This window comes from Octopus sinensis, linkage group LG2 (genome assembly GCF_006345805.1).
Source record: "Octopus sinensis linkage group LG2, ASM634580v1, whole genome shotgun sequence".
In the NCBI taxonomy this organism is placed as follows: Eukaryota; Metazoa; Mollusca; class Cephalopoda; order Octopoda; family Octopodidae; genus Octopus; species Octopus sinensis.
This window is the reverse complement of record NC_042998.1, coordinates 120,795,749-120,821,600: the sequence shown is the minus strand read 5'-3', so window position 1 is coordinate 120,821,600 and position 25,852 is coordinate 120,795,749. Positions and strand designations below refer to the sequence as shown.

General features: G+C 33.9%; 1 protein-coding gene across 7 annotated transcripts in view; it reads right to left on the bottom strand.

Moving 5' to 3' along the window:
- Nucleotides 1-1,650: 1,650 nt before the first annotated feature.
- The window catches only part of LOC115222277 (long-chain-fatty-acid--CoA ligase ACSBG2), a 65,246-nt gene continuing 41,044 nt past the window's right edge, over nt 1,651-25,852 (bottom strand). For 4 of the 7 annotated variants that reach the window (XM_036499080.1, XM_036499076.1, XM_036499083.1 and 1 more), the window contains exons 3-17: nt 23,893-23,990; nt 20,750-20,911; nt 20,488-20,573; nt 19,046-19,134; nt 18,469-18,670; nt 17,586-17,687; nt 16,789-16,836; nt 14,965-15,132; nt 13,650-13,831; nt 11,969-12,004; nt 10,664-10,964; nt 7,012-7,159; nt 6,362-6,501; nt 5,484-5,730; nt 1,651-1,998 (exon numbers count right to left, since the gene is read on the bottom strand). In XM_036499080.1, the coding sequence (XP_036354973.1) occupies nt 1,928-1,998; nt 5,484-5,730; nt 6,362-6,501; nt 7,012-7,159; nt 10,664-10,964; nt 11,969-12,004; nt 13,650-13,831; nt 14,965-15,132; nt 16,789-16,836; nt 17,586-17,687; nt 18,469-18,670; nt 19,046-19,134; nt 20,488-20,573; nt 20,750-20,911; nt 23,893-23,990 (2,080 nt within the window). In that variant the 3' untranslated portion in view covers nt 1,651-1,927. Of the gene's footprint in view, nt 1,999-5,483; nt 5,731-6,361; nt 6,502-7,011; nt 7,160-10,663; nt 10,965-11,968; nt 12,005-12,529; nt 12,557-13,649; nt 13,832-14,964; nt 15,133-16,788; nt 16,837-17,585; nt 17,688-18,468; nt 18,671-19,045; nt 19,135-19,266; nt 19,277-20,487; nt 20,574-20,749; nt 20,912-23,892; nt 23,991-25,852 lie in introns of those variants that run through there. The other 3 variants (XM_029792450.2, XM_029792457.2, XM_036499088.1) reach the window with 3 other exon arrangements.

The following is a 25,852-nucleotide window of genomic DNA, read 5'->3' as shown; positions in this document are numbered from 1 at the left end:
TTGATCTTTCCTTAGGTTCATAAAATATTTCAGCTGGAAGTTAAACTTCAATTGTAAACATCTAATAATTTAAGTTTGGTTTTGATGAAAAATATACTTTCTAATGAACGATTATCTGATGATTCTGTAGAAATGAAAATTGGAAGATTTGGAGAGAAAGAAAGAAAGAACTAACTGAAATTAATACAGCCAAAGGTAATTATTAAATCTATTGGGCTGGTGCATAATTATTGCAGTTTTTTTCAACAAATTTTATTCAAAAACATTTAAATGATTTTTCCCCGAACATATTCACCATGTACTTCAATTACTGCTACCCCATTTGCTTGGCAGACAGTCAAACCGTTATTAAAAGAAGTTTTTGTTGAATAAAATTAAAATTTAAAAAAAACCCGCAATAATTATGCACCGACCCAATATTAAACCTTAAGGGGAGATAAAAAATTTCTGATTTTTTTTTTTAATAGAAAAATCTAAAGAGCAAATAACTCTTCAGAGCCTCCGAAACTGGTTGGAAAAAAAAAGTTATTCTCAAATCAGCAAGAGACTAGGGTAACCAAAGGTCAAGTGTTGGTATTAAAGCAGGTGATAGATTAAGTTTATCATGCAAGACTAGAAACAAACCTGATCTGCTTCTAGAGTTTGTCAACCAAATTTCACTCACAAAGCTGACTTTGCAGCATGATAGAAAATACTTGCCCAAAGTGCTGCACAGTGGTTAGAACATGAGATCGTGTAATTCTTAACCACATGCTTGAAAATGTACAATGCTTTGTTGAAAAAGAGACAAAAAACAGTTTATACCGTGATGAAATAAAAAAAAAAAAAAAATTCTCGAAAAAATAAAAAGCACCAAATAATTAAAGTGATTTTTTTTTTGGTTTAGTTCCATAACACTGGATTGAATAGACCTATGATCAAAGACATTCTAGCTGTGACCATCTTATCAGGGTGTATATTAGAGATTACAGACAATTTTGTTTTTAATATGGCAAAGTGTTAACTGGAAGAAAGAGAATTTAGCTGCTATTTATAGCACAGCAAATAACTACACTATGTGGACTGGAATAAATTATTGCATACTTAAATACAGAATTATGCATATCAAATAGAAAATCAGCAATATTGAGCTGACAACAAATACAAGTTTGTCTCCTACCAACACAATTAGGTTGTTGATATTTTCAGTCTAATAGGTCACAGCCATGTCTAGTTAAATATAAGGTTGTTTAATCTACTTTTTATTCTTTAAAGTACTTCACTTATTGAAGGGAGAAGACTTACTAGTATAGCAACTTAATTTTATAGTTGGTGGGGGTCATGTACAGATGAACAACTGCAGCAGTAAAATGGTTTAATGTAATTTTTAACACTGAAAACAAAGCAATTTATGATTTATTAAATAATTTTAATTTCAGTGCATGGTAATAAAAAAAAAACAAAAACAAAAAAAAAACAAACAAAGGAAATCTTTACTTTGTGAATCAAAGTAAATATTTTGATTCCAATTGGATCTTCTGGTGATGTTAACAGCACAAAAGTGCTGGATGGAACAATCATTAAGTCTATTTTGCAGCTGCCAATAATAAGGACTAAAGTCCTTTAAACATGGTGTTTGAAACTGAAGATAATTAAACTAATGCCAAGTTGTTTTAGTAAAAATTCAGATTTTTAATTTGCTAGAATATTAATTGCTGTCAAAGTTGAAGGATAAAGTAGAAGTTGTATTCTTCCAGTTAGGGTACTGATATATTCCCATTGGGGGAATGCTGAACTAATTTGCAAGATATTAGGGAATATAGCCAGCTAAGAAGCTACTTAGATTATACAGTACTTCAACATTAAGTTGTAGTGAATAGACTTGACAACCTCTCAGCTAACGCAAACTAGATCACTGTAATAGGAAACTTCACCTAGTTAGTTTATTTCAGTAAAATGAATCGATGAGAGTTGAATACATCTTATGAACAATAGGACGTCTCACCTTCATTGTTGGACCTTGAAAAATACAGAAAAAAACCATTAGGTTAAATAAAAGGGTTTAACAAATAAAGTATCAAATCAACCAAATATATAACTTAAAATAATACACATTTAAATCTCAAAACTATGAGATAATGCATGATTAATTCAAAACAAGGTGAATAAGCATTGCATTTGACAGGAAAATCTAAATGTTAAAGTGCACCCCTTAGCTCTTTTGAATAAAAACTGTCTTTCTCCCTTTAGCTCATATCAACTCTTTCTCAGTCTACCCCCTCTCTCTCATGAGGCAATTGTTTTTCAGTAGTTTTATACTTGATTTTTGACTCCCCAGCAAGCCACATGACTTCTTTTGCATGTATGTTGCAGATAACTTTAGCTGAAAATTAATCATGTGGCTTGTTTACAATCAGACCGTTTTTTTATTGCCTTCAGTAACTCTTTGAAGAAGCCAACCCCTATACAAAAATAAAATAAAATCAATTAAAGTCATTTTAACACTTCTTTGGAGATTGTCTTGTCTGCAGTTTACATGCCATTTGCTCTGCAAACAAGACACACAGCAGTCAAATTCTCAACTTGTTATCAATAATAGAGATCAAAGCAATGCACACACACATGTGAGTAGTTCTTATATTTACTGAACTTACTTTCAGTACAAGAGCCTACAAACACTTTCATGCATATACATGCTGTTATTTTGCTGTTTGTATTCATCTGTTATATTCTTTATTGTTGCTCATTTTTATTGAATGTTTTTTTTCTAGGTCCATTTGATCTAGTTATTAATAACGTAATAAATCATTTGACAGAACTACTTTTGTCTTGTCTATAATGCCAGTTCTGCAGCAACCAAATATTTACAGTTGCTTACATGTAATAATTTTGTTCAAATGCAAAGAATCTTTAGAGATGGTCCAAGCCTCTATTTTCCTTTCATCCCAATAAGAATTTAGTGTCAAGAATTATCAATAATGGGCATTATAATCTAATGTAATGTTATATATAATGAACTTATTGTATATAGTGCTCAAGTCATCAGAAAAAGTAATCAAATGTATATGTATAGTACACAGAATAATGCACAAAAAGACAGGAAAATGAACAGTGAATGAGTCATAAATTTTTTTTTTTAAATAGAACATCAGATGTAGTGTTGACAAATTTTGGGAAATTTTAAAGGATGTAGTGTCCTGACAGCTAACTAATGCAGGTAGTTTTTTTTCCCTGCTTCAGCAATTCTAAGCATGAAAAATGTTTCTGAAGCAGGTTCAGTGTTCAGCATATGGAATTGAAAGAGGTGCCCAAGGTGGTTGTTAGAAAGATGGTTGTTGTTGGAAAGTCAGTTGGAGCTTTAATGTATCAATGTCCAGGGAAATAAGAGGTTCAGAGTATGGTGCAAACTGTGGGTGTACCATGGCCAAACAGACAGCTGACAAAGATCTTACTGAGTGATGTTAAGACACTCTTAGCCTTCTTGACAATTTTAGAGATGTAGTTTCTCCAACACAAATTGCTGTTGACAAAAATGCCAATACCACTTGAATGGTGTTGGAGAGGAAGTATGGGGTTTCCCCCCACAAAATGTACTGTGGTGCACTTGTCCACAGCCAGCTTGAGTTGCTAGTCAGTAATCTGCTGTTGCACTGTGTCTAGGTCTGATGGCAGGAAAGATCTATAGTATATAGGCTGCATTCCCTTTATCTCAAGGTACTGTTTGATGTTATCTGCATATTTCAATACTGTAACATTCAAGTTAACACCTATGTCATTAATATATGCAATAAACAACAGGGGTCCAATAATAGATCCCTGTGGTACATTAGATGTCATCTCAGGCTGAAGAATGCCATCCTAAAACCGTGACCACCTCTTTTTGTTGGAGATAAATATATTACTTCACCAAAACTATCATATGTGCAGAGCTGCAGTGAAGCAGTGATGTGTAGGCTGTGGTACTTAAATCACAGAAATACAATATTAGTATTGTGTGGGTTATGATAATGGAAACAGATACACAATGTGAAAGTGTTGTGAGCTGTGATAATGAAATCATAAATAGTATGGGCTGTCATCAAATTACATAAAAACAATGGAAAAATTTACATATTTAGTAACATAAATATGGTGACCCATATTTTTCTCAGAGGAAAAAAGAGCAAGGCAGCTTCCAGAATACAAAAGGACATTGATAGAACTGTCAGCATCTTGTATATTAAAATGACAATATTACAAGTTAACAATTGTCTTGATCTCAACTGTCAGTTTATTATTATAAAATTTCATGGCCATATTCTACCACACAGATTTTAATATTACAGCTCATTCTATATCTGTTATTTCAATGCTTTTCTAGTTTCACCCCAAACATCACAGCCACAATGAACTTCAGTTTAATAATGCAACCCATAAATCACCATTTCAATTATTCAGCATATTCATCCCTTCCACACTATTTCTCTGCACATGAGAGCATTTGTAATTTTTTAAGTATAAGGAATGGTTAAAAGGTAAAATATTAAAATGTATCTCCAATATTATGTTAAGAGATATTTCTCCTTAGAAATATAGAAATAAGATTAAGTAATTTAAAGATCTTATTTTTATTTTAACTAGAAATGAAATATGGTAATTCATAGATATTTATTATGGTTCTTCTCTATGTATGCTTTCTTACATTAGTGTTGGTAATAAAAATATTCCGCAGTCAATATTTTGACTATAAAATATTACAATGTAATATCAATAAGAAACAAAGAACACTAATAACAAGCATTATCAAACAGCTTGTTTCCTAGGTAATATTGTTGACTCTCATTGAATGAGCTCATTTCATTAAGACAGAGCCATGTAAAAAAAAAAAAAACAATTTGGTTGCAAATTGTTGTAAGACAAATACTTCAGATTCTCCTTAACTGGCTTGGGTAGCAGTGTCTTCTCTAGATGGAAGGCTCAAACAACTGAGCCCCTGTGACCCTCCACCCATATCTGTCCTGTGTCAGTCTGCACAGTTCTGCAAACTTCTACCACTAGCTTCTTTGATGTCATTGCTAAATCTGGTTTTAGGTCTTCCTGTTGTTCTTTTGACATATGCTGCATCAGTTAACAGGAACTTAAAGTCTTGTCTTCTAAGAATATAGTCAGTGGAGGTCCATTTTCCATGATGATATTTAAGCCTTTCCTGACTCTCTTGTGAAGGACCATTCATTGATTCTTTTTTATCCATCCAGCTTATTTTAAGAATCCATCTAAAACATTACTGTTTCAATTTTCATTTTATTAATTTTCTTATAATCTGATATTCAGCTCTACAAGTGGTCATGAGATGACCTTATTTTTCTATATGCTGTTCAAGGATATCATGGGTACCATTGTAGCAGTGTATTCATAATAAAAATACTGAATAAATTGTTAGTCATCTACCTGTATTATTGTCATTTTTGTACTAATTATACTGCAAACTATACTGTCTCTTTATAATTAAAAAATCCAATACTCACCCAACTCTCCTCCAGGTATTGAGAAATCTTTGAGTAATATGGACCATTTCTGCACTTTAGCAGCTCTGGACACTGCTTTTAGATTGGCTTTATCAATAGCATTCTGAATAGCTTTCATTACATTTTCATCTTTGTTGTTAACTATTTCCGAGACTGTAGTGGTATTTGAGCCAATACTCCGACACCAACTCGCAGCTAAAGTAGTTAGTTTGTCGGTTGGTTCCAGCGTGTCAGGATTAATATCCACCTGAAAGTTACAATTATTACATTATGGTTAATTAAAGTTTTATTGAATATTACTGGAAGTATGTCTTGTAGGCAACAGTTATACTTAAGAAATATCAATCTGAATATTAATAATAGTATAGGGAGAAAGAATCCTTTTTGCTAACTTTTTTCAAAAATTTAGTTTTGAAAATTAAGAAATACAACCTCACAAGTGAGCATTTCATAAGTTCTCTACTAGCCACTTTCCTACTTCTCATGACCAGAGAGAGAGGAACAATAGCTGTTAAGGTGCTAAAACTTCTAACATGGTTATTGAAGATTTAGAGCTTACTTCTTTCAAATACTGTGTTGGAATTTTTAGTGCTTAGATAAATTAACTTGTGATATGAACTGTTTATTCTTGTATAAAAGGTTCTAAGAAGGTTCATAAGTCAAGATATATACTTGGTAGAATGCTGGAATTATCAGCAATAAACTATTCACATCTGAATGCTGAGCAGCTTTCTCACAGAAATGTGTTTCTTTTTCTTTGGAATCTATTTTCACCAATTATCTCTAATAAGCATGTCAATTGTTATATAGCAATCTTGTTCCAACATACAATTCTATAATGAAGTGACAGTTTTACCAGAAATTAATAGTCGCCTTACCTTCAAGGTGATGAGCATCGACAGGAACTTGCGCTTGTCACCAACCACCATACATTGGCTAACAATCGGCAACTCTTCCTTGACAGCCTCCTCAATTGGACATGGGGCAATATTTTCACCCCCAGCAGTGATTATTATTTCTTAAATAAGATATTTAATAAGGATCATTAAAAAAAAGAAACTGGATTTTGTTGCAACTTACCACAATTAGAACAAACTAATATATAAACAAATAAAAGATGTACATAAAGAATTATTTCTCCATCAATACAAGTAATCACAGCAATAGTTTGTCTAATGCATTCTAAGATGTTCTGCAATAGATAGAAGTTAGCCCAAAATTCAATACAAGTTACTACCATCTTTAAATTATGGTAAGTGTATAGTACACAGTTGTCTGAGTAAATATTACTTCATGCACATAACTGGTAAAGACAAAGTTGGTTTGTACATGCAAAACAAGAAAGAGCCATATCAAAGATTGAACTTTCCAGACACAGAAAAATTTAAAAAGAACATGTCATGATAAAAATTCAGTCGAGAAAGGAATTTGGAAATTACAGAAAATAGATCAACTTGCAAAGAAGTAATCAGCAGCTACACAAGAGAAAAACAGATTTATCAATAAATATTTTTTGTTTTTAAGTTACCTTTAATTCTCCCAGTTATATAGAGAAAATCTTTATCTTTCTTGCCAATATCGCCAGAGTGTAACCAACCATCCTCATCAATGGCTTCGTTAGTTTTCTCTGGAGTTTTCAAGTAACCCATGAACACGTGTCTGCCATTCATACAAACCTATGTATAAAATAAAAATTCACAAGTTATAAATTTAAAATAGACTTATTTTAAAGCAGAGCTTTACAAATTTTTCACATTAGTAACACTTAAAAAAAAAAAGTGTCCCAGTTTAGAAACAGCTTTAAAAGGTTGAAATTTTAAATCATATGAGGTAACAGTAGCAAGAAGAAAATATGCTAACCTTTATAAAATCGGTCTTTCCATGGACTGTGAAAATTGATGTTTTTACTACTCAAGTAAAAATGTCCAAGTAACTTTGCATTTATTCACATCACCAAACAGTGGGGTATTGTGTGCATAAGCACAACAAACCAGACTGCACAGGAAATATTTTTGCGCACATTAATACTAAGAAAAAAATGTAGTTACTCTCAAAGAACAATATAATAGAATTAGCTTCATTTAAAATGTATTCAATTTCCAAAGGGAAATGCACAGGCTAATGACAGAGTCTCTATATGGTCAATCAACCAGCTAGAAACAGCAACCAAATCCTTAAATCATACAACTATGCCTGCCTGCCTCTCTCTCTCTCTCTACACACACACAGAGTTGGTTCATAAAACTTGGCCATGGAAGAGTGGATATTTTAAAGATGCATCAGTTGAAGCAAGAAATATTTTGTCAAAATGATTAAAATAGTTAGAATTCGGGCCTTAGTTTAAGGGAATAATTGGCAATGCAAGATGACTTTCTACAACTAAGACAAAATATTCATTGTTTTTTGTGTAAAAGAGGAGAGAATTATGCATTCATATCCATTTCCTGTCTTCTTAGAGGTGAGGGTAAAATTAATAAAGTTAAAATGTTTAGTCTGATGTGTTGAAGGCTAGTAACTGAAAATTTTTCTCTGCTCGTGTTTCCCTTTGCAGATGAATATAGACCTGAAGAGGAAAGGCTGTCGTAGTGCAGAGTTTAAAGCAAGACCAGGCAATTTATTTTTCATGTACCACCCACTTTTAAACATTGTAAAGTTGGAAAGCCACCAAAATAATTTTTCAATCAAGTTATAGTTATTAGAGTTTAAATAAAATTTAATGATTAAAGTTTTATTTACTCATGAACAAAAACACAAGAGAAGCAGAACTTCCTTTCTACAGATATCCATATATTTTTGGATTGCATAGCACACTAGAAAACCAAAAATAAAACTAAGCAAACAAACTTGATAGTACATCATAAAATATTAACAGTGACTCAGGGCATTCCTAGAGCTTCATTAAATGTCAAAGCATTGAGAAAATCTTGTTAGTGAGAGGTAAGTCTCTTCTGTAACATTGAGGCAATTTTATGATTTATCAACACCTGATGCAACCTGGAAAATGCTGTTTCAACAAGATACACGGTAGGAGAGAAATTCAAGTTTGGATCCCAAATCTTATCTTGTTTATCAAAGTGACTTTATAACCTTATTTGTATACCAGTTTGGAATCAGTGTCATCACATGAGAATGTTGTGAACTAAACAGACCCATTACCTTTTCTTCGTCAATAATGAGAGGATCAAAGATATCACACTAATGATGTTTACAAATCCAGATTCTAAGTCATCATCAAATTTAAATGGCTTTCCAAAACACACAATCACTGTCTGATAATTCCTCTGCAACCTCTGCAGTTGTTGGGGAAATAATACAAATCTTTACAAAGGACTTAAAAATAAAGTTGCATTTTTGGTCCATAAAAAAATTTTAATAAGAGACATTAACCTGCAGTTTATTTATGTGAATCTTTCAAATCATTTGTCATTGATTCTAACTTCCAAATCAGACAAAATATTGAATACACTGTCAGACAATTTCCACAAGCAGGCACAGACAGTTGCCCTTGGAAGATATACTTATGTATTAAGCTGTAATTTCTCGAATTATTCCTCATTTTCAGTACACAGTTGTTAAAAAAAATTTTGCTAAACATTTAATCTTATCTTCACTACAGAACAATGTGATTTGATACAAGTGTGGACTGAAGTGTCTTGCATTAACAAGTTAATGGATTATTCAGTTAAATGCAATTAGAACTTTTTGAATATGACCTCATCCCTGACCCATGTCAACCAACTGTACAGTGGCTCCATAAGTTATACAAAAAAATGTTATTAATGGGAATATTGTAATAATTTTTAGTAAAGAAACTCACTGAGATGAAGAGAGACTCACCATTTATATTGGTCTCCAGCTTTCAGTAAAAGATATTTCTTTTTGAAATGCACCCCAATTAAATATTACACACCTGGTCAGTAGTAATACCATTAACAGATTTATCCAGCTGTATGAAAAATGTTCATTCATAAAGCTATTCAATTGACTGGTTTTTCATATCTGTTGTCTCATTGATCTTATTTTTTATGGTTTCAGACACTTAAAGGATTAAGTTTCAGCACATCACCTGTATTTTTATGCATCATAGGTAAAATCTTTTACGAGTATCACTAATTGGTCAACCACAGAATGTAATTTGTTGCTTTTGGCAATTATGCTGATAGACTATGACAACCAAATCATTAAAAGCAAATAGGTTGACATAAGTAAACAATGCAATAAAATTTTATTTTCCAAATTTTTTTCTTGAGTATATTGAAATATGCAAATGGCTTCATTTCTTTTGTCACTCAATTTTAGTTAAATGGTCTTACAGTCTCAATAATTTCATAGCATCATTTGAGAATGCTTTCAAATGAAACATCAAAAGACAAGTATCTATTGGTGATTGGATAAATCCCAATGTAAGATAATAGGAGTACCAGCAACAACTTTTTGATATTATAGGAAAATACAATATAAAAATGTGTCAATTGTAGGTAAATGCAAAATGATGTAAAAGCTGATGTGAGAAGGAATAGTCTTTGTCATTAGTTTCTTGTATTGCAGTTGTGTATGCTACAGCATTAGTTCAAGCAGGAACAAAAGCCTGACACCCACCCATCATCATTTAATATTCACTTTCCATGCTGGCATAGGTTGGATGGTTTGACAGGAGCTGGCTGGCATGGGTTTTTTTATGGCTGGATGCCCTTCCTAACACCAACCACCCCACAGAGTAGACTGAGTGATTTTTAGGTGATACCAGCACACGTGAGGTCAGTTTTGGCATTGAATTTTATAGTTGGATGCCCTTCCAAATATCAACCACTTTACAGAATGGACTGGATGCTTTTCATGTGGCACCAGCACTGGCAGGGTCACACACACAAAAAAAATCCTTTGAGAGGGGATGGGTCATCAGAAGAGGTGATCATTCAAAAAGAGGTCAAGCACTCACTGCAGTCAGCCAAGCTACTGGTGTTAATGTCTCAGTTGCCAATAGCCTAAAAGGGCAGGAAGGAATAGAAATGAATAATATACTGCCAGCAAGTTCAGAGAATATCGTCTGAGTATATTTACTGCAGCAGCAGAGAATATATACAGTTACTGCTATATTTATTTTAATTGTAAGAGAGATGGGGACACATAGTAAAACTGAAAAAACTTCATTAAAAAGTTAAATATATACAAGTCCTCACCTCACCATTACCATCACCGTCCACAGAATGTAACAATGTCTGCACACCACACAAGTCACATCCTACACTTCCAACTTTAAATTTCTTAGGAACAGATATTGTGTGTGGACCGGTACTTTCACTCATGCCATAAATTTCTAGAACTGGAATGTTAAGACTCATCATAAAATCAAGAGTTTCCTTCATAATTGGTGCGGCAGCAGTGAGGCACATCTTACACCGGTCAAGTCCAAGAGTGGACCTCACTTTCTTAAATACTAAAACATTTGCCACAGGCCAGAGAAGAGGTTTTGAAGTCCGTCTGAAAAAAAAAATAAAATAAATAAATAAAATCATAGGATTGATCACCAATAATAATTTTTAAAAACACAAAAATAAGAAAAATAAAAAAGTGAGGTAAAGTGAAAGGAAATTAGTGAAGAAATAAAACTGAACAATGTTATAAAACAAACAGATGTTGTGAAACATCAATAGTGACACACAACAGAATGACTAAATCACACAAACTAAATACAGTAAAAAAAGCAGGGATTTGAAGGTGATTAAAGTTATTACATACTGGCTCAAGTATGTGCTGAAATCTAACTTTCTGTAGCTTTTATCATTACTCATCAGAAGGATAAATCTATTTGAGCAGACCAATGAAAACTGGTAGTAATACTCAGAATAGTAAAAAAATAAAATCTGTCTCAATGTGCCTAAAATTCATCCAGCTCAGATCACTATTTTTTTTTATCATCATGTAATCATACAAACATCTGATGATACTGGCATAAATCAAAGCTAATCCAAGAGCTATAAAATATAAAAACCTATTCAAAAATAGTTTTTTCCAGGTAGACACATGAGATAGTGTATACTGTGTTATGTCACCAATGCAACCCAACCCAACCATGCCAGTAACACTAGATGGTCATTAACAGCTTTCACTTTCAGCCTTCCCAAACCTAGGGTCTAACATTTGAGCATAGAGAGGTTATAAGAAATTGATGAGAAAACTCATAAGTATGGTCTCATTTGTTGACACCTATGACTGGGAAGTGCCAAGCTTTGGGATAAGCATTAACCAATAGAGGGATATAAACAGATTAAAATGGTCTTTTTTCTACATTAAATGCTAATATAGTATATTAATGATACTAAAATAAAAGTTCCTTGACAATCTACATATGATTGGTGAAGAATTTTTGGTTGATTTGTTAAACAGAAAGCAGACTGGGCTATTAGTCAGAAACTAAAACAAACAAAAATATGGCAGTGCTTTTGGAATAGCTACAACTGTGCTTTTTAAACTACCCAACATACCTGGAAGAACAACCACAACTCAATGATTTGGTTTCTCTGAAATTAATACGCAAGACAGGTTTTCTTACAAAAACTAATATCTACAAGAGACCATGAACTAATAAGATGATGCACATATCTTCAGTTAGTATTTATGATTATTCTATGTACTCTATGTACTTTGGGCATAAACATATGTAGTTTATATGCGATTTCTTATTTATATTTGATATTTTACATTTATTTACTCAAAAAGCTAAAATATTATATAGTTAACAAACAACTGAATGTGTAAAAAGAAAATGACGTATATGATACAAAACTAATATAAATACTAACTGAACACAAGTGAATTCTTAGATTTTACTAAATTAGAAATTCTGAAAACAGTAGAGGATACAGTTGGAAAAGAGAATAATAGAACATGCTTTTGAAAGAGTAAGTTTTTTTTTTATGTTGCAAGCATTTCATTGTAACAAATTTTGTAATACTGCAGTCACAAGCTTTACTCATGCACAAAAACAAGTTGTCACTAAACAAGCACTGACAACATGCTAAAAAGCTTTAATATGAAATTATTACCGCTGGAACTTCCCCTGGCTTTGAATGCTATCAAAAAGAAATGAATCTCTTCAATAGATGATCAATAGCCAGAGAAATAAAAATTTATTAACAGTTCAAAACTGATGCAGTAAATATATTTGAAGGGCCACAATCTTTTAACATTTCTAAGAGATAACTGAAAATTTATCAAGAAAAGTTACATTTTCAAATTTGTAGAAACCAGATGTATTCGTGGCAGAATACATCTTATCTTTACAAAGAAAAGGAAAATTGTCATGATATTCAATCTTTGTTCAAAATATTGATATAGTAAAGTAAAATGACCCAATTTGTCCTATTTTGATTACACTTCATAAATACTACTGTTGAAACATTAAACTCATGTAAAGTCTTATAAGAAACACCTTGTGAAGACAAGAATGGCATAAATAAAATGCTGTGAAGCTATTGTGGGCAAAATACCAGGTTATTTTACAAAGGGTCTGAATCCATCCAAGGAATCAATGTTATCATATAAGAAAATAGAAATAAGTAAAAATCTCAAAGTTTTAAACTGTATTCTCATGACAAGTCTTGTTTAAATACAGCTCAACACAAAGTATATAAAACCAGTCTAAATACAGCTCAACAAAAAAGTATATAAAACTAGTTTAAACATTGGTCAACTTAACCCTTTAGTGTTTGCATTATTCTGCCAAAATTAATGCATTTTCATCCACATTGTTTTGAACAAATCATGCATTATCGTGTAGCTATGAGATTTTGATGAGGTAGCTGTTAATTTTTAAAACGATATTGTAGGGTTGGTGTGAGAGATCAGATCTGGCCAGTTTGAACATAGAACAGGCAGAATACTTTTGGCCGGATATGGCTGGTTTAAATGCTAAAGGGTTAAAGCTTGTAGTTTAAATATAAATCAATAAGAATTGCTTAGTTAAAACTATAGGCTAAGAAAGAATGTAAGGCTAGTACATGTGCAGATCAACTTAAAAATTACTTTTAGATTGAAGGAAAGAAACATTAAGTTATAAATAACATTTTCTAACACTTTCCCTTACCCAGTTAAAACAAAACTGACACAGTAATTGAAATTATCTGTTTAAATAAAGATTTCACAATAAAGTATGACATTTCATACCCATTCATACGGCTATAGTTTCCTTTCAATCCAACAGATTTAGCCCAAGTTGCAATCTTCTTTGTCAGATTACTTGATTCATGACCAACAGTTTTTATCCTTTCCACAATTTTCTCCCAGACTCTGGGCACACCCAGGAAAAAGGTTGGACGTACTTCTCTTAATGTAACCGCTAGAGAACTCTGAAAAATAAAATTTTAAAATATTTTTTGTTTTACAAATCCTTATTATTCATATCTGGTAAAATATAGGCTTCAAGAAGCATTCATAGTGAATCCTAATTTGAAACTAAATCACAAATGACCCAATAACTTTTTCCAAAAGATAAGATAGGTGATCTGAGAATGCTGAATAAAGTATTGTTTGGAAACAAAAACCCAAGCCTTGTGAGCAGATATGGTAGACAGAAACTGAAAGAAGCCCATCGCATATGTATATAGTGACGTACGTACAGTTTGGTCTCATATGTAAGTATATATCTAAATTTTGTACGACAATTATTCTTTCTATTCTTTCATTCTTTCCCTCAGCCTCTTCACACTTCGTTCTTTTGTTCCCCCTTCTCTTACATTCCCTGGCCTTCTCTTCGTGCTCACCTTCCCTCTTTCACTTCACTCTGTCCCTTTCATATTTTTTTCTCGCTCCTCCTTAATTCTTCTATCTCTCTGCCTCTACTTCTCTCTCCCCACGTGACTGGTGTTTGACAGAGCTCAAACTTTCTTTCTTGGTTCCACTACCATCTGTGTAACATCTATATTCCTCCCTGTGCCTGTCAAATCTTATGTCCTATTTGTATTTGTGTACCATTTGTTTTTTTTTTCCTGTCCTTGTTTTTGTATACATTCGCTGCTTTCTTCCAAGGAATCTAGTTCTCTTAGTTTAGTTTTTCCTTGGGGCTGGCCAGATTGGAGCAATCTCTAGTATAATCAGCCGAAATTGCAAAGATAATCTGGAACTCAACTGAGGAAAGAAAACTCCAAATGACCCGACCTTGTTTTCTTTGTATCATCTGTCTGGATGTTTTTTGTCCTTTTTTGCATCACCTGTCTGGATGTTTTGTGTTCTTGTCCCATTTTTGTATTTTATGTGTGTGTGTGTGTGTGTGTGTGTGTGTGTCCCCGTCCCCCCCCAACATCGCTAGATAACCGATGCTGGTGTGTTTACATTCCTGTAACTTAGTGGTTCAGCAAAAGAGACTGATAGAATAAGTACTAGGCTAACAAAGAATAAGCTCTGGGGTCGATTTGCTCATCTAAAGGTGGTGCCCCAGCATGGCCGCAGTCAAATGACAAACAAAAGAATAAAAGAAACCTACCTTTAAAGCATCTGGTTGTGCAAAGTAAAGTGAAGCGCCTGCTGAAATCGTCATATATATATCTAGTAACTGTGCTGCAACATGACTTAATGGTAGATAACTCAGGATGAACTCATTGCCAAATTCAATGGGCGTGTTTTGTTGAACCACATGTGCTGTCCATGTCAACTGAAATATCAAAAATCTAGTATCTTCAACACTTTAAAGAGAAAAATGTCAAAACTGAAGGCATAACTGCATAACATGGCACAATCGTAGCTGTGTTTAAGTTAGCTTTATAACTAAGTGACTCAGAGTTGAATCTTATGGCCCATCATCTGGACCGGGCAAGCACCTGGCAGTACAGTCTTAAAGCATGAGCACACAGGACCTTTGCCCAGGGGCATCTGAGGGTTAGAGGCCCGATTCTAATCTATGTATGCTGTGGTCTTCCATCATAATCATCGTTTAACGTCCGTCTTCCATGCTGGCATGGGTTGGACAGTTTGACTGGGGACTGGCAAGCCAGGAGATGTTTCTACAGCTGGATGCCCTTCCCAATGCCAACCACTCCGAGAGTGTAGTGGGTGCTTTTTATATGCAACTGGCACAGGAGCCAGTCAGGTGGCACTGGCATCAGCCATGTTCAGATGATGCTTTTTACGTGCTACTGGCACAGGAGCCAGTTGGGGCGGGGGATCAAATATATATTGTAGGGCCCAGTGCACTGATTTGTCCGGGAGCCTGGTACCATAATCTTAGGTTGACCAGTATCTTGTGAGTTGGATTTGGTAGACAAACTGTGCAGATGCCCATCAGGCAAATATGTATATAAGTTAAGGAGGGATGTACTGAATGTTATACATAAATGAATTCTTTATTGAAATTTCCCTCTTTGTTGGAGCAAGGAAACAGAAACCTTGCAGCAAGTGTTAGTGACTCCCCAAAACAAAGGAAGCTCATTTCAAGAAATTACTAATCTTTCTTGGAAGAAAAGTGATTTCTTTGCAAGAGACAGCTATTGACATGTTTCAGTCTGTTAGATCTCATCAGCAGCATACGATTTTACCACACATGTATGTGTGTATGTATGTTTGCAAAATAGCCTAATTCGTCATATTTTGATTACGCTCCTTAAAATCTCTTGTAAATTGAGAAACAGCTTGTAAAGACAAGAATAGCATAAATAAAATGCTATTAAGCTATTGTGGTCAAAATTCCAGATAATCTTACAAATAGTCTGAATCCAAACAAGGAATCAATGTCATCAGATTATAAGAAAAAAGAAAGAAATTAAAAATATCTTTCAAAGTGTTAAGCTATATTTTCAAGAGAAGTCCAGTTTAAATATAACTCAACAGCAAATATATAAACTAGTTTTAATATTGGTCAATGTAAAGCTTATAGTTTAAATATATATCAATAAGAATTGTTTAGATATATTTAAAACAATAGGCTAAGAAAGGATGTAGGGCTACTCATGGCAGTGCCACATAAAAGCATCTAGTACACTATAAAATAGTTGGCATCCAGCCATAGAAACCATGCCAAATCAGCCAAGAACAGCTCTTCAGCTTACCAGCTCTGGTCAAACTGTCCAGCCCATGCCAGCAAGGACAACAGATGTAAAATGATGGATGAATGTAGTTGTCCTTTTGTGATATTTGTTCTGCATCAAGTTAATTCTTTCATTTGATGTTATCAGACATGCAGTGAACCAATGATTAAACCATTGGAACTCAGTAACTAATACAGCTGTTGTTTACAAAATGGAAATATAAAAAACTTAAAAATTAAATTAGATATTTACATCTAAAGTAATAAAAATAGTAAAATAAATCTTACATTGTCATGGCTGATCATTACACCTTTTGGGTTACCAGTTGTTCCACTCTGCAGAAGAAAGAAATATTAGGCTGATACATAGTAACAAAACCATCACCTAAATCCTAACATGACTAATATTTATTAGTTAGCATTTTAGTAGTAGAGAAATAGACCCACCCCTGGTTAGGACATCTGTCAACCATAATTAGCTTCTACCTATAGCAGAAACTGAGCTAAGCTCTGCAAACCAATGAATTACTCAGTTCCATTGTGATAAGTGGTACCCTCTTCAAGAGACATTTTGGCAATGAACATGATGAAACTCAGCTAGTTATCATGTAATTTATCAAGTACATTGTCCGCATCTTTCAGTGCATATGGCTGCCAAGGTGTCCACACCACTGGTTACACACAAGAGCACATGCATGTGTGTGCTGGATAAAATGATAAACTATTCCAAATTTTGCATAAAAAAACTATCAATTGACCATTCTATGTGACATCATATTACGAGGACAGATTACTGCACTGATGAAATGACAATCCACAAACTCAGGTGAAATTAGAGCAAGCTCACTTCACAATGCAAAAGGAATAAAAATAGGCAATTCTAGAATCACTGTGCAAGATGGATTTACTGTAGATAGTTGCTAAATTCCAAGTAGATAAAACAGAATGGGAAATATGAAAACTGTCAGTGAGGAATTCATTTCCATAAGAGAAATATAAATTATAGAAATCAAAATTCAAAAGTCACACACACACACAGTAATTGTTAAGACAAATTCAGCTAATGGTAAATTACTCAAACTTACAGTGTAAATAAGTAAACAACATTTGTTTGGACTGATGGTCTGAAGTCTTTGATGAACAAGTGACATTGGTAATTCAGCACCCATTTTCTTCAACTCTTGCCACTGAAAAATAAACATAAAATTAAATATTAGTCAGACATGTGCAAATTACCTGAATATTGGTATAGCTGCAGAAAGTCATGTAATTAAGTTAACTTTACAATCTCATGGTTCCAGGTGTAATCTCTTTGCAAATCAACTTTTAATATAACCTATGCTTGACCAATTCCTATGAGTGCCAGTTGGTGAATGGAAACTGTGTTGAAGCTTTTATCCATATATTGGTGTAACAACCTAGCAATCCAATAAAGAGATGAATAAAATAAATTCCTGATTGTAATAAATTCCAAGATCAATATGATCAAGTGAAAGCCTTGAAGGTGACACTCCAGCAAGGCCACACTAATGGCTATAATCAATGACAAAAGATCTGTACAGTTCAAGTAACTCAGAGATTGATGGAATTAGATTATAGGGGAACTTAGTATTGCTCTAACAAATATTTTATGGTGCCAAGGTAAACCCATCAGCCCTACATTATCTCTTAACATACTTTGATGCTGTATATACAACTAACCAGACACTGCCCAATGATTAAGTAGTTCAATGTACAAGTTATCTTTAAAATTAGGTACAATTTAATACTCTGGTTCTTCTGTAATAGCCTACTTTTTTTACCTTTAATTCATGGCAAGTCCCTGGTCACAAGCCCTCTCATTCCAATAATTCCCAATTATAAACCTATCTTAGCTAGGATGGTTTTTGAAGGCTATGTACAGAGCTCCTTCCTCCAAGCCAAATCACTGAAAGAAAAAAAAAAAAGAACAAACAAAATCCAGCATACCGAATAGATATTGGGCTCCTTAACAGCAACCTCTCCAGAATAAACAACTATTGCCTTCAAGTCAGGTAAGCTGTCACGTACTTCCAAAATCTTCTGTAATTGTTGATGATTTTCCACAATCATAATATTTGTGTTGCTATCTTTGGCAACAAATGCACAAGCTTCTGCTGTATTTGTTGTGTATATTCCAACTGATATACCACTATAATTTTAAAATAGAGCATACATTTGACTTCTATCAATATTTCTAAAAAGCATGCTGGCTGTTTCAACATTTACTATAATCAAAATTTTAAATAGAATAGTTAATGAAATATGTAACTTTATAATATGGTGTTACCAACTGAAAAATCTCAATCTCATTCAGGTTATGAGATTTTGAAGTTTTAATTTAGGTATGAACACCTTAATATGGATGGTCTCAAGTAGTTGATATTAAAAGGAATTAATATTGACATTTATGTTGTTACCAAGACTCTAGAAGGGATAGGTACAATTTATATTGCAATTTCAAAGAACAATAATGTCAGTTAAAATCCAATAGAATAGTGTACATAAAAGTGTCAAAGATATTTACGCAGCATATATTGCAGCTAAATTGGAAATCAACCATTCTGGAGAGTTGAAACCCAGGATACCAACACCATGATGAGGCTCTAAACCCAACTGAAAAACAAAAAAAAAAAAGCTAAGTAAAAACATGCACAAAAAATTTTCCTGTTTCAACTGCTTTACATTTGAAAAGTATGCTCCCTGCCATCCAAATTATAAAAGCTTTATCAACACACACACACACACCTTCATAAAAGCTTTAAAAACACTCACCTTTCTAAAGGCTTTATTTAGCAACATTTAACATCTGTGTCCATGCTGGCATGGGTTGGATGGTTTTACTAGGGCTGGCAAGCTGGAAGGCTGCACCAGACTCCAGTCTGATTTGGTATGGTTTCTACAGTTGGATGTCCTTCCTAACACCAACCACTCAGAGTGTAATGGGTGCCTTATGTGTCACTGGCACGGGTGCCATTTGTGTGACACTGCTATCTGTCACAACTGCAATTTTGTTCAGCTAGATGGGTCTTCTTGTGTGCAATATAATGCCAAAGGTCTTGGTGATTGCCTGTGAGGCCCAACACTCAGAAAGAGTGAGACCCAATGCTCAAAAGGAGCTCAGCCACTTTGCCTCTGTGAGGCCCTACGCTTAGTGTTTTTCACATGTCACTGGTATGGGTGCCAGTTACATGATACCAGCATCAGCCACAACTACAATTTCACCTGGCTGGACGGGTCTTCTAGTCATTGCCTCTGTGAGGCCCAAAGTTTGAAGATCATGCTTCACCACCTCATCCCATGTTTTCCTGGGTCTACCTCTATCACAGATTCCTTCCACAGTTACACAGCTATCTTTCTCCATATGCATCATATGACCATACCAGTGCAATCATCTCTCTTGCACACCACATCTGATGCCTCTTATGCCTAACATTTCTCTCAAGCTACTTATATTGTTGAACATGCACATGACATTACACATCCAGCGAAGCATACTGACTTCATTTCTTTCAAGCCTTTGCATGTCGCTGGCTGTCACAGCCCATGTTTCACTGCTTTGTAGCATAGTTATTTGCATATAGGCATCATATAATCTGCCTTTCACTCTGAAAAAAGAGGCCTTTTGTTGCCAGCAGAGGTAGGAGCACTCTGAACTTTGCCCAGCCTAATCTTATTCTTACAGCTACACTCTCAGAGCATCTACTTCCGCTTCTAATTTGGTCACCCAGATAACAGAAGCTATCTACTACCTCTAGCTTACCCCACTGGCAGTTGATACAGTCTATTTTCTGTACATTTTCAGTGTTTATTGTACCTGTATATCTTCCACATACAAAAGCTATTTTCCATTAACCTTCCTCTGATATTGCTGCACCTTTTAACTTCATCAAAAAAGCAACACACACACTCTCACCATTATCAAAAGCAACATGCACACCTTTATCAAAAACACACACATACACCCACCTTTATAAAAGCTTTAGCAATACACAAAACTTCCTCTTCATATTCTTTGTAGGACCACTTTATCCAGACATTGTCACGTTTCACAGCTTTGGAATACAAAATTGAAAACATTAAGTAATTAATATAAGTTGATAAATATCACCAGAACTGATATCATGTGAATAATCATTTAACAAACATCATAATGATTACTTGGAAAAAAAAATTAGAATAAAGGTGTAAAAATAAAAACCACTTGTAATATTTTGGCTGAAACTCTTACCTAATGCTGTTGTATTTGGTATTTTCTGTACTGTAGAGTGGAGAAGGTAAGGAACAGAAATTGGTGGGAGATTGCAAAATTCTTTGTCACTGATTCGAAGGTTAACAGTGTCACATGAATTAACAGCAGTGTAAGAAATTGCAGGTGCCAGCTGATTAGTTACTGCAATAGACAAACATTTCTAGTAAGTCATACTACTGACCTTAAAATAAACAAAACGGTTTATTTTATTTTTCACTAACAAATTTACAATCATTCTTCCATACTAAAATGAGCATGATGGTTTTGCAAATATGAGCACACTGTACGGGAAATTGTTTTTCAATGCCATGACCTTCCTTTTAAAACATAAAGGACTGAATACACTATTAGGTGGAGACAGGCAGATGACAGTAATACTGTGTTCTCTGTAACAAGTTTGAAACTAAAAAATTAATATTAATGTAAACTTGACTGAGCAGAATTATGTCTCTAGAAATTTAGAAGAAAATACTAAAAATCTTAATTACTAGATTAAATCTAATTGAAAATTATATAGTCTGATTTGTTTGATCAACAACAAAAAAAAAAAATTGTAAAAGGTGAAGAAAATGACAAAAAGAAATCCTCTTGTGTCACAGGAAACATTGCAATTTAGTGTAAATTGCATAAATATATTTGACTTAAATTTAAGAAATATTGCATTATCAACTAATTTCTCATATCTCATGAGAGCAAATCAAGTGAGGACACTCAACAGTTTCAGAATCAAACTTCTAACTGCCTAGTTTAAAAAGGCTTTTCACTATTTCAAATAATCTATATGTGTTGGTTTGTGTGAAACATGGATATTGAATGTAGGAGGTGTGGAGAAATTAGGGGAATATAACGAGTTGGATGGGTAATGTTACCTACAAGATGCAAAATATACTGGAGGGGACAGTATGGTTGGTAAATAGAGACATCATCAGCTGATGATGTGGAAATGTGATGTGAATTGGCAACATAAGACTGTCTGCTGACACTAAAATGTACCCAAAGCAAAGGGAGACATGGAAAGGTCAGCTCTGAGATACTTTATATCAGAGCAGTATCCATAGCCTTGGATACTCTTTCTACTCTTTTAGTTGTTTCAGTCATTTGACTGCAGCCATGCTGGAGCACCGCCTTTAGTCAAGCAAATCGACCCCCCAGGACATTCTTTGTAAGCCTAGTACTTATTCTATTGGTCTCTCTTGCTGAACCGCTAAGTTACGGGGACGTAAACACACCAGCATTGGTTGTCAAGCAATGTCGGGGGGACAAACACAGACATACAAACACACATATATACAACGGGCTTCTTTTAGTTTCCGTCTACCAAATCCACTCACAAGGCTTTGGTCAGCCCGAGGCTATAGTAGAAGACACTTCTCCAAGGTGCAACGCAGTGGGTCTGAACCCGGAACCATGTGGTTGGTAAGCAAGCTACTTACCACACAGCCACTACTGCACCTATGTAAAGATGGTGAGGATCAGATTTGATTTTCTTTAGTGGCAAAGAAGCTGCCACTAAAGAAAATACACAAACCCTACATATGAAAATTTACTGTTTAAGCCGATTACAGGTGTACTCATGATTTTGCAGTATCATCCTGGTTTATTATTTCATTTGGAGTAGAACAGCAAAATTTTTTCCTAATGTCAATTTTTTAATAAAAATGTTCACTATGCCAAAAGTAAGGTCTGTACAAAAGAACATACTATGGAAACAAAATTCATTTCTAAGAGAGAGAACATCAATTTTAATGATTTTAGTGCTGAGTATGAACTGTCCAATTCTACAGTCTGTACCAGTTTTGAAAAGGATGATCTCAAAAGTGTTTGACCACTCAAAAGTCACCAAAGGTACATGTAGGCTTAATAATACTTGCGTCATGCATAGTAATGAGATGAAATGTTTTTCACTAAAAGTGGATCAGAGAAACAGTTAGTTGGGGATTTAAAGAATGAAACATTGAGAAATACTAAGTCTTTATGAACAGTTTGAGAAGGATACCTCTAATACCAATACTGCTAGTGATGCAAAAAAAAAAAAAAAAAGTGCAAATATTTTGCATTTAATTGTTAGGATATTGTTACTATTTATTGTTTTTATAACAAACAAAAAATAAATAATGCATCTATTTTGCTAATAATTAAAGGGATGCATAGGATGCAGACTTTCCATCTTGGTTGCGATTTTGGAATAAGTTGTCATTAAATACATATTTTGCTTGATGCAATTTTTGTGGTAATGTACGAGTTTCTGGAATGAATTAGCTTCATTACTACACAGTCAATTATATTTCTAAACTAATGCCAGTGAAGCTCTTATCCACTATGCTACTGGGTGTAACATGAAACGTATTTAATAATGTAATTAGCAATGTGACTCACTTATTCTGATAACTCTACAGTGCTACAGACCTCATAACTTACAATAAAAAGTGACTACAATAACCAGTAACATTAAACTTGGATTTTTAGATACAAAGTATGACTTTACATTATAATGAAAAGTTAAATTCATTTAATACCCATAATTAACATTCATTTGATAATGCTTTTGAATAGGTTGCTATAATTTATGCTACAGACATTAAAATTTAAATATATGTTTGTGTGCCATTAATTTTCATTCAGTTCCACAGCATTTTGAGCTTTGGAACCTAAATATCTAACAAATTTATGAAAATGTACAACAACAAAAGAACATTTTTCAACATGCAGTAAACGAGTCAGGTTTCTCTTGGAAGAAAATTATACAGGTTAGAGAAAATGTTTAATGTATACAAGGAAGTCAAAAAGCATTTACATTCATCAACCATGTCATATGGTGTTATCTTTAAAGGTTTAAGTGAAAACAGAAATCACATGCATACACAAAGCACACTTGATATATTAAGCAATACATTTAAGACATTGTTAAACTGTCTAAATGTGTTTGCACATGCATGCATAAAACAGTTTGGATATTTTATATGTGTATATATAATAAAACTTTCAAATGTGTCAATAATATTGATATCATCATCATTAATATTCATGTTCCATGCTGAGACATATACATATTCAACAGTATAATCCTGGTGTGTAGATATAATACATTATAATATATTGGTGTGTATATAAAATAACATTACCTTCATAATTAAATTCATCTGAGTTGGAAATTGGCACGCCACCATTTTCAACAGAAACACCATTGGATTCTGGTTTTGAACTTCGCTCTGTTATGCAGCTAAATTATGAAAAATAAAAATTAAAAAAAAACGCAATTAGGAAACAATCATTGAAATAGTCAATCCTAAAAACATGACTAAAGAAAGTAACTGCCATTATTACAGCTATACACATGCAATCATTTTTGAAGAAAAAAAACTTCAGAGAGCTCATTCAGCCTCTTAGTTTTGTTTTGTTCCTAAAGGGAATAGCATTTGAAGTATCATGAATTAAAGTAGTGGATTGGCAGAGTCAATGTTAGGGGAAAAAGGTGAGATTGCCAGGGAAGTGGGGGATGCTTTGTATCCTAACTATGCTCAGAGTTCTGTTGATGTGATCTTCACCTTTCATTTTTTTCCAGAGTGTAAACTAAAGTGCCAGTCAAATACAATTTAATCAACTAACCATTTCTTCAAATTATCTCTGACCTTGTACCCATATAAGAAATATTACTACTATCACTACTACTTAATCAAGGAGAGACAGCATTCGTGGGCTTTAGAAAGATTGATTATACAGATGATGTTCAATGTTAATTTCATATCTGTAAAATAAAATCTAAGCAAAGAGGGTGGTCTAGGCTTTTTCTTCTGATGAAGGAATGATTTAGCAAAGTACGCAGTCCATGGTACAATGGAGTGATGTGATAAGAGGTGAAGGATAAGCAGGACAATGAAAGTTTATACAGAAATGTAAGTGGCAGTTTTACATAAAAGCAACGATAAATATTAGAAGGCAATATGACTGGTATCAGTGTTCAAATAAGATGCAATTTCTATTACAGTTTCCAAACAACACTGGTCAAAAATATATTACAGGAGAAAATGAGGTGTGTGCAAAACATCAGGTTGTAGATGTACAGCCTGGAAGAATAACATGCATATGACATGAATAAATTCAGTTGCACTTACTAAGATTTACAGGTTTTTCAAATTGGAGCAGATATCAATTCCACAATACAATGTGAGACAAATGTAGATGTCAATTTCAGCAAACAGGGCAACAATAATATAAACTTCATAAATTAAAATAAACAAAGACGAATGTCAAGTGGAGAAGAGGCAAATTGCCTTGGAGTGGTTAAAACAACTTTGGCTTAATAGTCATAATGACTAAAATAGTACCACGTTAAACTTCCATCTCTATTAAAAGTGATAGAAGGAGCAGCTGCAATATATGTAGTCGACAGTTCAATGTCTTCACAGCAACCAACTGAACTATCAGTTTTGGATGCACCTCAGACTTGGATGGAAGTTGATGTTTGAATTTTCACAATGCTAACCTTAACTCGTCAGCATCTGTCTCAAACAACTAGCTCATGCTACACTATATCCTGTTTTAGCCTACAGCTCCTTATAAAAACTCAGCCTTTCCTTGTACCAAGGTCTTTAGTTCCAGACCTTTTAAGGTCTGGCCACTGACCACAAAAACACAGTCAACTCCAGCGACAACACCACCACTACTATAGCAGCTACATTGAGATTTACCAACTTTGTCCAACAGCATTGTGGCAACCTACTTCGTTGCCACCATCATGTTCTTAACGTCATCAACATCATCTCTACGTACACAGCTCAGCAAGCAATTCACCCAGGTTCCAACAGTTCACTGTTCACAAATTATTTCACTATAGATCAAGTGACTCAGGCAGCAGTATCACAACCACAACTTCACGTACGACATGTACCTGCAACCGGCTCAGCAACATGGCCACGACTTCTTGATACAGTATTTCAACTACTGTGTACTATTAACTATGAACTGGTAAATCTTCTCACTTTGATGGCTATAGACACTTTCACTGTCTTCTTCATTGCCATCCTTAAATGTTCTTAAGATGTGCATACATCTATGCTTACACACACACACATCTTGTTCTCA